At 30.2% G+C, this 19,023-nt stretch overlaps 1 protein-coding gene across 1 annotated transcript in view; it reads left to right on the top strand.

The window, feature by feature from the left end:
* The window catches only part of LOC118188026 (tetratricopeptide repeat protein 38-like), a 115,892-nt gene extending 99,187 nt beyond the window's left edge, over positions 1-16,705 (top strand). Inside the window, exons 12-13 of the mRNA XM_085807773.1 lie at positions 3,107-3,180; positions 10,820-16,705. Of these exons, the coding sequence (XP_085663899.1) occupies positions 3,107-3,180; positions 10,820-10,874 (129 nt within the window). The 3' untranslated portion in view covers positions 10,875-16,705. The remainder of the gene's footprint in view (positions 1-3,106; positions 3,181-10,819) is intronic.
* Positions 16,706-19,023: the final 2,318 nt, after the last annotated feature.

Here is a 19,023-nt window from a genome sequence, read left to right as displayed (position 1 = left end):
AATATTTATGATACTTCTTACTACTGCTTTTTCAGGGTATTTTTGTTTTCTGAACCTTTGCAACTTAAATTCATTTTGTAGATATTTTGTGGATGAAGTGATTTAAAAAACTCTTTCTTAGTTCTTCTACAGAAGACATTTCCTTCAATGCATTAGTGGCATTTTGAAGTATTGTTTGTGGTCAACTTATTTGTTCGTATCTCGAGATATCATTTGTCATGCAAGACGCTTGTTGTTTGGGAAAAAAATTCTTGATCCAAGGTTCCGTTGTAGTGCTACCAGCAGTCTAGCATTTATTGCTTTGTTCTCATTTGCATATTAATTAGAAAATTCAATCTTATATATCCCAGAGTTTTAAATATATACTTCATTATTGTTTATCTTACAATTTTAATTTCACATTTTTATTTTGTCATTCTTCTGCATTACTGTTTTTTTATACTCGTATGTATTTGTTATCTGCTGCTTACCCAATATGAAATGCCTGTTAAATATATTTTGTCATTGTCTTAAAATTTTGTTCCGTGAAAAAAAAGTTGTTCTTTTTCCTGAAATATTTTGCCTACCTGTGGCTGAATGGTATAGCTACTGACTGGTACACTGGTAGTTCAACCTGGGTTAAATTCCTGGTGACGAGATAGGCTATATGGGAGTTCTCAAGATTTTTTCTGTGCATAACTTGAATATGTGGTTATGGCATAATTTATATTTGCATAGCTCTTATGAAGGAGTTCAGTCTCTCTCCATACACATTAAAAAATGGTCTTTATTTAAAACTTAAAATAATTCATGCATCTCAAAAGATTGGACTGTGTTTATCTTTCTGAAAACTTCTCTTTAGGCTTATCATATTCATAGAAAACAACACTGGGGCAAGGCACATTCAATCATCACTTCCATGACTAATCGCCATTGGTTTCTCTAGTTCCTTCAATATCAGTTGAGAGGAATGACATAAAAATATATATTAGAGGATCCATGCTGTCGGGGTTTCCCCCCTCTAATTATAAAATTAGGAGGGGTAAAATCTGATTGAACGTGTGACGAGGTTTACAGTGCTGTTGTATCAAAAAGCAAATTTCAAATATTTTAAAATTTTATAGATAAGTTTTCGTAGGATGTGATTATTCCTACATGATTTTGTGGCAGTTTTTATCTTAGAGACTTCAGTAGCAGATTTATTCTGTTGAATTATCTGTAAGGTTTCTGTTGAAACTTTCGACAGTTTGGTTTCATTCAAATCAGAGTCCAAAAGCAAATAGGCTGGTTTTATGCAGTCAATAGACATAGTAGATTTGAAGCTGCCTGTTTGAATTGTTGAAGTTTGATCGGTTCTGGTGAGAATTTTGTGCAGACCTGATTATGTCTGGCATTGTGGTGGCTTGAATCAGTCGATATGTACGTATACATACATATCGACTGATTGTGTGTACACAAGATATAACTAATGTAATACTTATTGTGACTTATGAGTGTGCAGATGTTGAGTTTTCATTTTATGGCAGAGAATAATTATGAATTTAGTGTCATATAGGGAGATCTAAAAGGTTGTCATATTGCTGTGTAGCCTGAAAGTTGTTCCGTAAACCAGTTTCGAGTAAGAGATGTGCATATCTACCTTGAGGGCTGTTTAATGCCCAGCAGAAGAACTGGGATTATTTCGGACTATTTATTGGTATCATTAGCTTCTAGAGAAGGTTTTAAATGCCAATGCAAATGTACAGTTATGCCATTAGGCATTAGATGGTAGATCCTTGTTGTGATTGATTGTATGCAAAATGCATATTAACTTCACAGACATTTTAGATCGCATTTGAAAATTGTTGTCTGTTTCTACGACCAAAGTGAGAGATTGATGCATTGAAAATAGCCGTGCAAATAGTTCATTTTCATGTTGGGATAGGCATGGCTTCAGGTCATCTGGGTAACCTATTAGTGTTAAAAAGTACATTACCTTCTGATGGTAATAATGCACCAACAATATCCATGCAACTTCGTGAAAAGCACGCATCGGGAAGACAGAATGTAACAAATGAACTTGATGTTTTTTGTGGATTCATGATGTGTATATATCACATAGATAAATACATGACTCCATAACTTACATTTAATTAACCTAAACACTACTTTCAAAATAAAGAACATCATAGAACAGTGTACTGCATCAGGGAAGACTGACTGACTCTCTTCCTGGATGGAGAATTGAGTTATAAAGATAGTTGAAATAGTGATACAGTCACTACAGAGTATCCCTATAAACAAAATGAACATAATGATGCAGAAATTTTGAAATGATACAAAAATTTTTAATAAGTATGCAGAAACACAATGGCATCTGCAAAAAATCAAAGAACTGTGACAGTATGGAGTACTGTAGAATTAATAATTCAGTAACATATTAAATAATAGTGATTAGTCTCTTAGGAAAAACTCACATCATCCACTGCATGATGTGCATGGTGGGTATGTATTTGGTGTTATTTGGATCACTTTTAGTAACCTTTGATGGTTGAACAGAATATAGATTTGTGGTGGAAGTCAGTTCAGTTAACACATACTTAGATTTTAAACAATCAGTTGACACATTTTTGTCATTTTATTTCTTATTACAAAATCTTTTTCCTTTAAATCATTATGTGGACCAGTATATAGGGGTATATACACTTGCTTCACATCTGGATCACCAATGTGTAGATTTTTTATATGTGTATGTCACACAAGTAAACATATGACTAATTTATTGTCTAACATTTAATTAAACTAAACACTGTCTACAAAATCAAGAACATAAGGGAACAGTATGCTAAAATGCCATGGTGGGGAAGACTTACTGTCTTTCTGCGTGGAGAGTTGAGTTGCAGAAAATCATGTGATATTGATATCAAAACGGTTATCATGGTCAGAAGTTTTGTAATGCAGTTATGTGTATTAATTGCCGACTTCGTGTTTTTACTAGTAAAAATATCTTTAAAAACCCTGTTCTTGATAAGCTCCTGATGGGAATTCCCATGTTATGGCTATTTGCAACATGTGTAGTTCACTTTCAACAATTCAGATTCTAAATTAGTTATTAATCTGTATTTTTTTTTCTTCTGTTTACTTTCAGAGAGATATGTTTAATTTACTTTTGATTGCTGCTGCTATGAAATCCACTTGTAAACACCACCAAAGTGTTTTAAGGTAAGAAAGAGCTCTTTGGACCTTTATGGTATTGAGGCCTTGTATCAAAATGACCTAGCTGAAAGTTTGAGCTTCTTCATTTGTAATCAATAATTATAGTTCTTAGAAAATTTCCTTTTTTTTTCATTCATTCAACTTAAAACAAAGTTTTGTGATTGTTGTCAGCTTAGTGATAACTTATGTATTCTTTCAACATTTTAGAATCAAGGAGTCTTGACATAGTCTTGACTGAATTTGATTTGAATATATAACTTCTGACAATGAATGTAATCTTGTATTATTGCAGCTGCTTAAATGAAATTGATTTAATTTTAAATGTATACTGTAGAGTATTATGAGAATTTCTTATGGCAGTTTTTATACTTGTGTTATTTTTGTTTTAAATTAATTTTTTGCTTTAATTGTAAAGAGCACAAAGTATTTTAATTTGCCTTTTAAAAATTAAATGACATTGCTGTTTGTATCTGTATACAGTTTATTATGCTGAATGTTTTTAATAACCTGAACATTATATTATTTTAATTTCAAGAACAATTGTAAATTTATTAGATTATTTTGAAGCAGGAGACTTGAAAAATGTGCAATGCCCTTGCCGGGACTCAAACCTGGATCTCTCAAATACACACTGAGTGTGCTAACTGCTACACCAGAAAGGCATGCTGAAAGGAGGGAGAAAATACCTTATACAATGATTTTGTATAATATATAGAAAAAATTATTTCACATTATCACACCTTGAATAGACCTTGAACCTATGCTTGTATTTCTTCAGCTGTCAGAGTTACAATTGTAAGAAGAAAGAACTTAGATGAACCAACTTAGCCATCATTGTTATTGGAGCTAGTAGTGTTGATATACTTCATCATAACTTATTTTTATTTTGATCTTTTGAATTTTTCAACTATGATTTTTTTATACTATTTAGCAAACATATTCTTTAGCCTCTTGTAGGGATCAGAAGCCATTTTCTATCATCATTAGTAAAAAGTCTCCCTTTTTTTTCCCTGCCTGATTTTTTAGTTTTTTTACTGTGCCTCAGTTCTAATCTAAGAAATGCACAAAATCTCAGCTTATGGTTTGAAATAAATCAAGCCTTTTTCAACTTCCATCATGTTCTTTATTAAAGGATATCAAATGACTGCTAGTTTATTTTGTTTAGTACAAGTTTTCCCTGGTATGTTTGTTGGTGCTGATTGTTTTTTAAAAGTGATATTGTTATGTTTTTTAAAAGTGATATTGTTAAATTTACTGTTTGCCTCAGATACCAGGATTATTTGTAATTTGAGAGACACTATTGTTGCAGTAGCTGTTAAAAACTCATAATTTTTTAGAAACTTACATACTGTAGGCTTTTTAGATTACATACATTATTTTTCATTATTTCTAATAAACGAATGAATAGTTTTTATGTTTTAAAATGATTTTTGCACCATTTTATTAATATACAACAAATGCACATATAAGTTCAGCATGTGTTAATTTCAACTACCTTTGTTAAAGAATTGACATCCTCTCTTGTATTATGTTGGTGTCCAGAAAACTAAGCTAATTTTTTTATTGGCACTGTATGTGTAACTACTGTTACTTTTTAAGCTACAGACACTTTTCTTTTATATTGACAATAATAATATTAACTCATTAGTAAATCAAGGAAAGCACATCTGCCAACAGAATAGATATATTCATTGTCTGTGTAGAGAGCCAAATGTGATCCCAATACCATTCATAATGCAATATGAATAAGTGCAAACAGGGTGCAAATCAGCATTTTCTTCTGCACGGTTTGGATGTATGTTGTAATCTGACCCTCTGATCACGGGTACAAAATTCATAAAAGCATTAAAAAAATTCACACCTTTTCTTCCTGTGAAGTTAATCGCAGTGGAAATCTCAGTTTCAACTGACACAATAACAGCATTCCCTACATGTGTTTAAGATAAATGCCAAACATATTATTCACAGATTGTGTGTCTGGAGGGTTAACACATATGCTACAGATGCATAAAAGGGCACCATCAGTGTTCTTAGTTTGACTGTTTTCAATTGGTGATCTGGAAAAACAGTGGCAGATTTGCTCTCGCAAAACAGTTTACATTCTTTCAAATTGTACTTCAAAACTTCATTGTGTAAGACATTTTTCATCCACATCAATTCCTTTGCTGCTTCCAATAAGATGATATACTGTGCTTCCTTGGTGAATAAACTTCTACATTTTTGATTAAATATTTTCCAAATTACCAGAACTTCATCCAAAATACTATATGAATCCACCCATGGACACACAGTCATCTTCGTTACTTGCATAATCAGCATCTGAATAACAATATACATTTAGATATTTAATCCTCTTTAACTTATATGATTTAGTACTATTGAGATAACCAAGCAATTTCAACAATGCTTCCCAGTGCCTAATTCCAGGATTTTCCTGAAATTCCGATAAGATATTTAATGAAGACATGATATCAGGCCTTGTCCTATTAGCTACAAAAACTAAACATCCCAATAGATTTCTTAAAGGTAAATTTTGCATTTCAGCAATTTCTACTCTTGAAGAGGGATAATCTAATTTTGGAAGAATAGTGCCTTTAGCTATGAGAAGTGAAGTTATTGGTATCTGAAAATGTTTAAATTTTGCAAAAATTTCCTTGATATATTTTTGCTGATGTATGAAAGTCCCCTTGTCATTTTCTAAATATTTAATTCCAAGTAATTTTCTAGTTCTGCCTCATACTGTAAGATCGAAAAACTTAACCAACTATGAGATTTCTTTATATATACACTGTGTTGATCTTTACTAATAATTACAATATCATCTACATATAATAAGAGAATTACATTAGAGCTCTTTTAAACACAATTACTCCATAGTGTTTTCGTAAAAATCTAGATTTTCTAAAGTATTTTCAAAGTCACAAAGCCATTCACGGCCCCTTTGATATAAACAGCAGATGCACACAGATGGCCCTGTGTAATAAACAAACTTTATTTTTCTCTTCAATAAATTCCTCTGGCTGGGTCATATATATTTTCTCATTGAGCTTTGCATATAAATATGCGTTTTTCATGTCCAACTGACAGTCCATTCATACAAACATACCAGTATTGTGAAAAATATTCTTATGATTGAAAACTTTACTACAGGACTGTAAATGTCATCAAAATCTTTACCTCTTTTCTGCCTGAATCTCTGTGCAACTAGATGTGCTTTATATCTAATTACTTCATTCTATTAATATCTTTTTAGTGTATAGACCCATTTGTTTCCCTGCATAATTTTTTCTGAATTCTCAACTAATTCCCAGACCTTCATTTTTTTTCATCATGTCAGTGTCTACCCTCATTCCTTTATCCCATTCTTTGGCATTTACTTATTTCCATGGTTTCTTAAAATTTTCTGGGATAATAATTTCTACAGAATTTGCTTCTTCAGATACGGAACTATCCTCCTATTCTTACAAATTAACTTCTCTGGAGTATTTGTTTTTGCCAATAAAGTTAAACATATCACTTTCAAATTTAATATTTCTAGCCTCACATTGTTTTTTAATATTGTTATGAGACCTAAAACGAGTACGTGTATCTTCTGCATATTAATATATATCTGTACTTGTTAGGCTGCCCTCTTAGTCACATTTCTTTGCCAGTTTAAGTCCAAAACCTTGTTCGGTGTAGATTTATGTTCTAATGACTTAATTCATTCTGTAGAAATTTTCTGTTTGTTATCCAATTCTGATAAGCCCTCTGATTCTTCTAGTGTTTTATACTTGGTTTTTTATTTCTGGCCCTGTATGTTACCTTCTGCATTGATTTTTTCATTAAATTTTACATTACAGGTTTCTGTTAATCTCTGTTCTTCTGATAGCCATATTCTATAACCCCTAGTTTCCTTTGCATATCCTACCATGATTCCTTATTTGCGTCTCATATGTAATTTATCTCTATTTCTTTTGGTATGTAAACATAGGTTTTACAACCAAATACTTTAAAATAAACAACACTGGGTTTTCTATTGAGTAATATTTCATAAGGGTTTGGTTGCTCTTGTGAACCACCATGTACAAAACATTCAAGAGCTTCTGCCCACCATCCTTTATCCACTTTACTATCATTAAGCATACCTTTAACTGTGTCTAATGCATCTTGGTTATATCTTTCAGACGCACCATTCTCTTCTGGCATATACGTTTTTGTACATTCAACACTAATTCCGTTTTTGGATAAGTACTTTTTGAACTCCCTGTTACAGAATTTAGCACCGTTATCGATGCCTATACTAATTAATTTTCTGTTTGACAGTTTTTCCATTTGCCTGTGAAAGAGTTAATGAACGCTTCATTTTTATTTTTCATATAGCATACTGTTACTAATCTACTATAGTCATCTACAGTAGTGAGGAAATATTTACTCCCACCTTTAGATGGAACTGGTAGGCGGCCACAAATGTTTAAATCAACCAACTGCAGTGGTTTTTTTTATCTCCCAAGAAAAGTTTTAAAAGTTATTCTACTAGATTTAGCAGTAATACAAGGGTCGCATTTCTTGATTTCTGGTAAGCCTTTCACGCTTTGATTTTTACTAGTATTCGGTATATAATCAAAATTTACATGGCAAAATCTTCAGTACCATAGCTTCACATTGTCTACTTTATTTAAATTTCTAGTTTCTGTACCATAACCAGCTTCCTTTTTATCTGTTGCATACTTAAGTGCTTTTATGTAATAGAGTCCATCATATGGTTTTGTGTAACATAACCTATCCCAATTATTAAAATATATCCATATCTTTCCATTTGAACCTATAAGATGGGCACCTGCCTTTTCTAACCTTGCTCTTGATGGTAAATTTTTTCTTAGATTTGGATTATAGAACACATTTTCTAAACTTGATCCAATTTATTCGGTTGCTCACTTTTACTGCAAATTTGATTGTACCCTTTCCTAGTACTTAACTCTCAGAATTTCCTACAGCTAAAGAGATACTTATATCGTTTATTTCCTCAAAGTTTATCGTTAAATTTTTGTTATTGCAGAAATGTAGCTGTCGTATCTATGACCCAATTAAATTTATCTGTGTTACCTCCTTTATCTGTAGTTGACACATAATTTTCTACTAACATTAACTTTATCTTTAAACTGCCCATTTTTATCGTCCATTTTAAACTTCAGACTTTTACTTAAATTTTCTTTATGTTGAGCGATTAAAGGTCCGCTTTTATGACATCTGTAACAAAGTCTTTTCTTCATGTTTCCCCTTTTTTCCCCTTAGATTTAGTTTTACTTTCAACTTGACTATTTTTCTCAGCATTTGTGCTAATAGTATTAAATACTCTTATCTTGCTGTCTTCTAAATCCGCCTGTACCTGGAAAAGTTGACTTTCTTCCCTTACTAGTTCTGCAGTGATTTTTTTTTCATTGTAAAATCCTCTCCTTCCAAATAATTGCACAACCCTGGAGTATTCCTGGTGTAACCTTCGAATTGCTTGAAACCATATAAAAAGATCTGCTAAATTGTGTTCAGCTTCTTTGCAGTCATTTTTATCCTTGCAATGAATAGCCCAATTTCTTCATCAGGTGCATATCTAATGTTCAGGGTTCATATGGTCCTTAGAAGTCTTTAGTTTTTTGGAATCGATTTCTGGTCCTTAACCTTTTCGCGACAGTGCACCTTTGTTTAAGACGTTCATGTGGGACGGAAGGGAATCGAAGGCAGTCACAATACAGGATGGAGGTTTTGCATCGCTAAGCCTAATTTTATAGAAAAAAATCGGGGAAAAAAGTTTCACTTCTAGCATCATAATTTTTGGCGTCATTTTATATTATTACTTGAGCTCTTATATATGTTAAAATTAACACTTAATAACTTTTTTTTCTTTATTTTACATGAAAATATACTTATAAATTTCCTTATCTTGTAAAATAATTTTCGGAAGCGCTATTCAAATTATTCCAAAGTTTCAGTTGATAAAATTCATCAATAAATTTTAAAATTAATAAAACAACACAATTAAGACTATTTACAGTAAGAAGTAATAAAATTTAAAATGAAGACTGAGTGTGGTAAATCTCGAAGCTTGGAGAAGTATCACTTTCTAATTCTTTAGAAAAAGAATCATCACTTTCATCTGCGTTAGTTAAATGGTTCATTAACCATATGAGGGTATTCTTCCTCTGTTAAATAGTGCCTCTCCTCCATAATAGACTGGAGATGAGGCTTTCTGAAATAAAAAGAGAAGAAAAGGAAATGTATTTGAAGGCAATGCAAAATGTAACAGAATTCTAAAAGATCATATATAGTAGAGGGAAAAAATTGAATAAAAAAAAGGAATTGGATATAAGTCAGACACGCGAGTATTTATATTAGCACGTGGCAAAAAGAGCCCACCTGTGTTTACACTTTCCTTCCCCTCACCCTTGCAACAGTTGATAAGTAAAATACCAAAGTCAGACAGAATATATCAAACTCAAGGTCAGGAACCTAAAACTGTGTTCATTTCAAAAGTAATGGACATAAGATGCCATCTAGTGGCCTTCAGAAAAACATTCCAGCTTAAAATGCATATACGCATTACCGGTCCTATGAATGCAATGTCTAGTGATGCGTGGATGGGATGCCCGGCTGTAAGAGACATTCTTAGGGAATGCGTATATGGGACGTCTGCCCTTAAAGGGTTAAAAGTCCTTAATTTCGACCAAAATCGGCAGGAAGTCCTTAATTTTTAATCATCTGAAATTTCTGTCTTGTTTTTACGACTGCTGTTTTGAGTGTGAATTATCATTATGGAGGAATATTTTTGATAATTCAATGACAAATATGATTATCTTTTGAATGAGTTAATGGGTTACAATTTGTTCCTATTTCTAATGTAAAGGGTGGAATACTGGAGTTTCTGAGCAAAAGCATTTCAAAACATAAGTCAAACAGAAGCATTTCAAAATTATTTCATTTTTTTCAAATTAAGACCATTAAAGCAACTTTCTGCTTTTGGGGATGTGAATTCTTTCATTAAACGGCTCAAAATTTGGCGACTTATAAACATTTTGGCGATTTTAAAATTAATTTCTATAGAAAATTTTTAATTCGGAGATCTGGGAATTTTTCGATGATTTTTTGGTAAACAGTGTAACATTGATAAATTTTACTAAAATAATGGTAATATATTTAAATTACATTTAAGGAATAACATTAACGTAAAACATTTTTATTTTCTAATTTTATAATCATGGGAAATTCAGTGAGCTTATTTAGTTGAAATCAGCATTGATTTAGAATGATTTTTGCATGCTTTTGAAGTTGCAAACACTTTTGAAATCGTTTATAATGTATGGTCTTTTATTCTTAAATTTTCATCCTTTTGTTTTTTAAGTGCTTTGAAGTAATACTGAAATCCCCCCCCCTATAATTGTCTTCTATTTGCTAAATTTTGTGAAGTTATTGCATGTATATTTTTATAATGTTTTATGCTGTAAAAAGATTAAAATGCTAGTTATGTATCTACTTTTCAGATCTTTAAAATTTACTATTAAGTCCAAGAATTATTTGGGGCTATGTAGCCTTTTTACAGTTATATTGCTCAAAAATGTTTGGGAAGAAATTAAGGAAAGAAATGTCTAAGATGTGGTTGTTTGTTTATTTTTAGGCAACTGCTGAGTGAACGGACAAGATTTAAAAGCATTAGTCAAGTGCCAGATTGAATGTGTGATTTAGCAGCTTTATGAATTTATTGTAATTTCATGTTGCTAATGTGAAGTATTTTTCTTAATTTCATTGCATTGTTATTTCAGAGACAGCTTAAAAATTTTCCTTTGTTTAAAAATACGTAAAATTTGAAATATGAAACTTTTTTTTTTCCCATTTGTATATGAGAAAGTATTTGAAAAGGAACTGTCTCTTTGCTATTGTATTTTGAATATGTGGAACAATGTATGTATGGTAATGTTTGTGCACCATTTTCCTATTCATTTTTTCGTATTGGTTGTGTATCAATCTTTTAGCCACCCTTGGTCTTTGAGCCTAAGTAAAATAACATGAATTTATGGTTGTTAATGTGGTTGACTTCTCTAAAGTAGTAAACATTCGGTTTTTGATGTAAACAGGCAAGCTGTTTGAACTATATTATAGTATATAGGGAAGAGGCATATGGAAATCAAAAAATAAATTTGTTCTAAAATTCAACCTGAGGTAAGTTTCGGTTTACTGGAAAACTGTTTGTTTATTAGTCATACATGCAAATCTACTACTAAATTTGTTGCACAAGTAACTATTAGTAAATTTACTTTTTGTTCATATTTCTTCAGTCTCATGATGTTTCATCAGTACTGTATTGTGCCTTTGGAATGATAAAATGAGCTTTCTAAACACAGACATAAAACTCTGGATGAACCTTGGAAAGCAATGGAAGAAGAGTGAAATCAAATACTACTGCTAATTTTAATGAATACCATTTTATCTTAAAAATCAAGTTGATTGAACGTCCAGAACCATTGGATAGAATGCCTAAGAAATTAGTATTTTTGATTTAAATTATAAATGATGATGAGAGATATTTTTACTTCTTGAGGGAGAGGGTCCTGTACTGCCTTGAAATCTGTTGGTTTCTAATATACCAGCTCTGACATATTTGAATTTTATTTTGCCACTCTCCCATATAATAATATTCTTTTCTTATTAGGAGTGAGTAATGGAAATTTATGGCAGTTATCTTTCTCAATAAGCAAAGAGTATTAAGTAACAGCATGCAGGGCAGGAGAATGGACTTTTAAAATTGTGTATTGTGTTTTAAGTAGTAATGCTGAAAAGGAACTTCAGTTCAAGATAGTAAAAAGTCAAAATAAAATTAGTGCTACTCTGCATGAGTAAACTTGTCCTCCAAATTACTTGCATCAGTAATTCTTCAATATTTTTTATGTAGGTAGAATTTTCATTTAACAAATTCTGCAGTTTGTTAAATTTTGTTCAGATTAAGAGTTCCAAATCATTGGTTTCTATTAAATCATTGGTTAACACATTAGCACTTCATTTGGGAGGGTTGAATTAAATAAATGCTAAAGTATTTACTTTATGTAACCAACATAAAAATGTAAGCTAACTGAAAATTAATAAAGTTTAATAATTAGCATTTTCTGATATAAAAAATCCTGGTCATAAAATTCTAGTGCACAAGGAAGACATAAAATCTGCCCACTGCTAATGATGCTGACATATTTAGGGTTGCCCCCAGCCTTTCCATATGAACTGAAATCTCCCTGCACCTAGTTCTAAAATATGGTTTTTTGATAATAAGGCAAAAATGATGAGGCTTTCACCACCGTTTCACTGAAACTTTGAAATAAGAACACAAATTTGCTATGTCATTATTTGAGCAATTAAAGCATTTCTTATTCAGAGCATTTATGCAGTTTAAATCTATTTGTTATTTTTGTTTTTCCCATTTTTTTCTTTTCTTTATTTGGAATTTCTAAATTGTTACTCTTGAGCATTGTTTTTGACATATGATCAGTAGCATAATTGAATTCATTTTATTTAAATTTTGGTAGAGAAGGATGTAATATATATTTCTAATTTGAGGTATTTTTAATTGTAACAAATTTTAAAGGAATCATCATCAAAGGTGTCCTTCTAGTAATAGAATACAGCATTCTGTTAAACAGTGGTTAGTTTTTAGTATCTTGGCTTCAAGCATAATTATTCACCAAGGTCTAGAATTGGCTTCAAAATGCAAATCCTGGACTAACTATAGATTACATATTCTAGAAACAAGCAACATTTGATACAAAACCAAGTGATAATATTTTGCTATTCATATATGTCAGTATCAATAGGTGTTGTTTCTCTTTTGAGGAAAGAATAAGATCTGCTTTGAAACAGGAATTCCTTATCACTCTCATAGCATAAACATTTTTCACTTAGCTTCTGGATAATAACAGTACATTTATTAAAAGAATGAGTCACTTAAAAATAGCAGATGAGCACAAAATATGACATTTTGTCATGATTGCAGTATTATCTATGTAACATTCACTATTAAAATTGCATCTTCCTTGTAGTGATTATGCTGCTACTTGCAAGTGAAATATTGGCATATTGACTTGATATAGCTAAGTTTTTAAATATGTATTATTAATAAAAAATGCTTTGCTAAAATTGCTTGTATTAACGGTAAAATTTGTAAAATTGTAAAACTACCTTCCTTTTGTTTTAAATAATCATTAAATATAAAGTTTTTATTTGATTAGATGGAAACACAAGGTATTGTTTTAGCTTAAAATGGAAAACCAGTTGGCTACTTGTCAGAATCCAAGGATCCAGTTGTCAAATTTTGTTCGATCATGAAATCTTACTACTTTATATATAATGGAAAGTAATCGGCAACCCTAAAGAAACAGTATTAGTACTTCCAAGATTCCAATAAGTGCTTATTGGGAAAGTAGCTTATAGAGCACATTTTATTCATGCACAAAATTTTACTATTGTAGACAATTGGAATAATTTGCGCCATTTCATTAATGGCCTGTCTCTTTTTCTGTTTCTTAATTGTATGGTGTTATGTGAATGAATTTTATTAGTAACATTAAAACTTTACTCAAACTGTGTAAAGTTTTTGTAGTATTTACATATGAAGTACTTTGTAAAAATGATTACAGAATTCCTTGAACAGTATAATGAAAGAAAAATGTGTATGAATTTGCAGTGAAATATTTGAGAAATTAAATTTCTGCATGTTTTTGATTGAATTAGTTTATGGAATGTATTACAATTTTGAGTCATATTTTAAGTAGTATTGCATCAGTTACATTTGGAAGTATATGTTTGTATTGTTGCCATATTTGTTAGTTGTTTTTTGTTGAAAGAATAATTAATTTGGCATTTCATGAAAATGTCAGCGTATATTTTCTAGCATTTATTAGAATTTAATCTTTGTGTTACAATCTGTACAATATTGGCCTCATACAATTCTTTTTATACGCTTAATATTGGGTGAATGATAAATTAGTTCTATTGCATAATTGTCATGTGGCAGTGATGCGGAGTTATGTGTGTATACTGCAGGTTTATGTAGATTGTTTATCATATGTGAGGAAGTGATACAAATTTAACATTTAATTCATTAAACATGTTTTTATGATGTCCCTTTTTTTGTTATGAATAAAACTTTCTGTGTAGAAGCATATTATTCAAAAAACAGAAGGGTAATAATAAAAACCGAGAAACTTTTGCAAAATTTAAGCTATTTCTTTATTTACAAACAAAAATTTAAACCTTTTTCCCAATTAATATGAATTTTGTTTTTATTCTACCCTAATTTAACAAGCTAATATGAAATCAATATTGGATCTTTAGGCTTCCATGGGAAACATCAGTATTTTGTTGGTATGGAGAAGAAACTTTCCACCTGTTATGCTACATTTAATGAACAGAAAAATGTAGTATTTTTGGAGTTTACAGTTTTAAAATTCGATTTTGTTAAGCTCAAATTGTAACTAAGATGTGTTAAGCTTTGTGTATAGAATGAGAAATCGATAATTCCTGAAATTATTTTTCCTTTATCTTTTTCTTTTTTTAAATGTATAATGTATTATAATGTTCCATAACATATATTATGCTCAATTCTCGTTAATGAAAACTTTGAATACTTTTAACTATAAAATTTTGCACAGTTTTTAATCTTTCATTTATAAACTTAATAGCTTGCATTATTTCATTGCTCAACTAATGTATTGCCTTGCATGGATGCCTTTTCTGTTTGTTCTTTTAATCCTCGATTATATTTAATATATATTATTTAAACATAATGTCTGTTAATTTTTTGAAACTTTGTAAAAATATAGCTTATACTGAGAGTAGGTTTTTTTTAAAATATTTTATAAAATATTTTTTATCTTTTAAACATTTCTTATGACAAATTTTAAATGTATTTAAATAGGCAAATTTTTCATTTTATAAACAACATTTATGTGACTAACGGTTTGCTTGATTTAAGGGGGGGGAGGCAAGCTGGATAGTAATTTAAAATATGATACAAATATAAATTTTTAAAAAAATCTGAAATAAATTTGCCATTTAACATATTTTGATTGTTGTGTATTCTATTATGTTATTTCAGTAAGTAAAGTGATACTTTAAGCAGTGAAATGTTAGAGTGCCTAAGAAATATTTATATTTTGATATATTAATGCCCCTGTAGTTGAGAACACTACTAAAATATGTGTTACAGATCTGATTCATCTTCTCTAAGACAAGACAGTAAAGAAAGCTAAAGCAGTAAGGACATCTTTCTATTCTTAGAATATTCAAATTCACTTTAAAATTGTGACAGATTTTATACAAAAACTTTAATGCTTTCCATATTTTATTGAATATTTGACCTTTTGAAACATGTAGTTCATTTTACTAAAGTGAACAATTCAAAAGAAATTTAAATTTTTTAATTAACACTTTTTAAAAATAGATTTAAGAAATATAAAAGTGAATGAATTCAAGTACTCATGTGTGCTTAGCAAAGCAGCAACTATCTTTGAAATTTTTTCCTTAAACACTTTGAAGACTTCATATTCAAAGATATGATTTAATGTAAAAGACCTAAGTTCTGGTATGTATTTATGTTGCTCGTCTTTTGCTAGTGAAAACACAAATATTCATAGAAAGGGTTTTAGAATTTTTATTTCAAGATTTAAATCTGTATAGTTTATCACATGTTGATATGTCTGCAGAAAGAATATAATGGTTCATTTGAGCTTTTCTCTGTTTAAAGATACCTAATAATATAATATATATATATCAAATATTTCAGAACTAATTTTTAAAATTAATTAAATGTTCAGAATATATTTCATTGTGTATAGTATTTGTTATTCTTGAATCTGAACTGTTATTTTTTTAAAAAATAAATCACAGCATCAGCTCGACTGATTGTAACTAATGTGAAAAAGTTGTATGTCTTGTGAAAAATTATCTTGTTCTAAGTTACAAATATTTATTTCTAATAGATTATATTTATATTTTTTTTTAAAAAAAAAATTTCCTGTTCTTTATCAAATAATTTATATGCTAGCTTTCTTAAACTTATGTTCTAGGGTTTATCTTTTCATCATTCATTATTTGTTTAGTTAATTTAATATTCATAAATTAAAAATATACCTCATGCATTAAAAATACCTTTCTTACTTTCATGAACTTAAATACTTTCCATTGTGTGAATATGAATTCAATATAACTGATTTGCTTTCCTAGAATTATGGAAAATTTTGGAATTTTGATCCGTCTAAGTGAAATTGTACTTCATTAAACACCGTAACAACTAAGTTTTAAGGAATTTTATTAAATATTATTTTCCTAAGTGTAAAATCTCTTCATTGGCAACATTTCTATTTGTACATAACTTAAAATGTTAATGTTGCATTTCATTTGTTGGCATTTGTGGTTTTTAAATATGGCCTTTATTTTTTGTTGCCCCATACTACCAAAAATATAATATTTCTAGAAAATATTAAAACTGAACATAATAAACATATTTTTTTATCCTGTTCTTTCTGTCTCTTGTTGCTTCTTGTTTAATTAAATTTAACATATATGTTGCTTTGCAACTTTATTAAAATTTTCCCTTTTACTAACATTGCTTTTGGCATGCTAACTGTTCTGCATACTGAATGTATGGAAGAAAAGCATGACAGTTTAAAGTTAGAAATATTTTTACTTTTTGAAAAGTAGAAACCTGTGTCAGACTCCTTTGCAATGCATAGATTTTGCTATAAAACCTACACCAACTTAAGATTGAATTTTGTGTGATTTTAAAAACTAAATGTGAAGGATTGTTTTTTTAATTGGTGTGAAAATAAATATATTTTATCAGAAATCATACATAAACATTTTGACAAAATACTTTGATGAGAGTAATTTTCATAGTATTTGATTATAATATGTTTTATTGACATTGCTTTCTTTAGAAAGCTTTTCCCTGTATCTCCCATTAAGGTAGGTGGAAACATTGAATTTCATTGGAATAAACATTTTTCTGTTGGCTTCTTTCTTTACCAGGTTGTTAGGTTAGTATGCTTAAATCATTGAGGGTTAGTTGGACTTTATCTAGAACTAACTGGTATTTTTAAAACATGCAGAAGAACACCATATAGCTGCTAAGTTTAATTGCCAAGAACAGAACACAGGGCAAACTAGCAGTGTTTATTACTCTTAAAATATGCTGAAGGATCTTAAACTTGAATTAAGGATAACTACAGAAAATACTTAGACATATCTTTTTTGTGTCTGTAGAATGATGGTGTAGAGTCATTAGGTAATTTGGAAAAGCCGGAGAGATGAAAAATTAGCAATAGCCTTTGCCAGGAATTGAACAGTGGACCTCTGGAATACCTGCCCAGCGTGCAGAATCATGAAGGCACGCTAGGAAAGTGGGATAAATACCTTATATATCCCTTTTTTAAGGGGCGACTGGGGTTTTGGGGGGACCCAATTGCCAAATCCTGGTTGTGGAGAGTCATCATTTAACATCCTTTTAGTTCAGGCGCCACTTGTAGAGTCATTTGGTAATTTGAAAAAGCCGAAGAGATGAAAAATTAGCAACCACCTTCGCCGGGAATTGAACCACAGACTTCTGGAATACCGGCCTAGCATGCAGAACCACTACAGCACAAGGCACGCTAGGAAAGCAGAAGAAATATTTTATAATGGATACTCTATAATATCACATATGAATAAAATAGTTATTGTTTTATCTTTCAATTTTAAATGCAATTTTTTATGTTTTCAGTTTTTAGATAAGTTAAAAAAGTGTGTGTTATTATATTTGTAACAATAGTAAATTCTGAATTACTCAGGTTTTCTGTAATAAGAAGTAATTTCCCAAGAGGTTCTTTCTATGTTAGCATTCATCTGATTTGCTTGTTTAATAAATGTGAAAAAACCACGGAAACTCGTATGGCTACTGAAAGAATAGCTACATGATTGACTAATCTTTTGAGTTAAATTGCATAGCGAAAGTTCAGAAGAAATGGATTATGAGTTCAGTTTATTAAAGTGTTTCAACTACTTTTAGTGGTATATATATTTTAATGTATAATACTTATACTGATGGATAATAGGTCTTAGTATGCATTGACAGTGTAGAATTCAGTATTCCAACCTTGTTCATATGTACTAATATGTACTTTAAATGTTAATCAGCAGTTGTTAGTGTTTATATCCATATCTGAGTGTTAGACCTCCTTAATTGCCTCTTTTAATAATAATGATGAGATTAGATGGTGTGTTTGACATTGACCACAGGCCCCGAGCGTATAAATGACAAAAATAGTGGAGGGATTTTTTAATCATTACTCCATTAATTTTAAGTGCCCAGATAAGGCATAGACAGTCATCATGTCTGCATCTTATTTAGGATTCACAACTGAATCCTGTCAATCACTCAGCACTTGAACTTCACAGATCATTAAACCAGCTGGTCAGCACTTGATGTCTTAAAACATTTTAATTGAGAAGAAACTGAAATATAATACTAGTTCTCATAAGAAATGTTTGGAAAAAAAAAAAAAAAAAAAAAAAGCTGTGCATAAAGTGATAAAATTTAAAAAAAATACAGATATATTTTTTAATTTGGAAAAGCTGCCATATTTTGCAAACGAAATAACATTTATTTCCATTACATAAATAAGGTACAAGTTTCTTGTATAAATGAGATGACATTTGAAAAAACTGCCATTCTGAAAAGAATTATGAAATTAACTGAAATACTGTATGGATTATATTTTGCATGTTTCTTTTATTAATGTATGGTTATTATAAGTGTAGAAACTTCACAAGCAAAATATGCTATATATTTTGTGTATTGTA

Source organism: Stegodyphus dumicola, chromosome X1 (genome assembly GCF_044657685.1).
Source record: "Stegodyphus dumicola isolate Sdum_Otavi_A_Nest chromosome X1, ASM4465768v1".
Taxonomy (NCBI): Eukaryota; Metazoa; Arthropoda; class Arachnida; order Araneae; family Eresidae; genus Stegodyphus; species Stegodyphus dumicola.
This window is presented reverse-complemented; position numbering and strand designations above follow the sequence as displayed.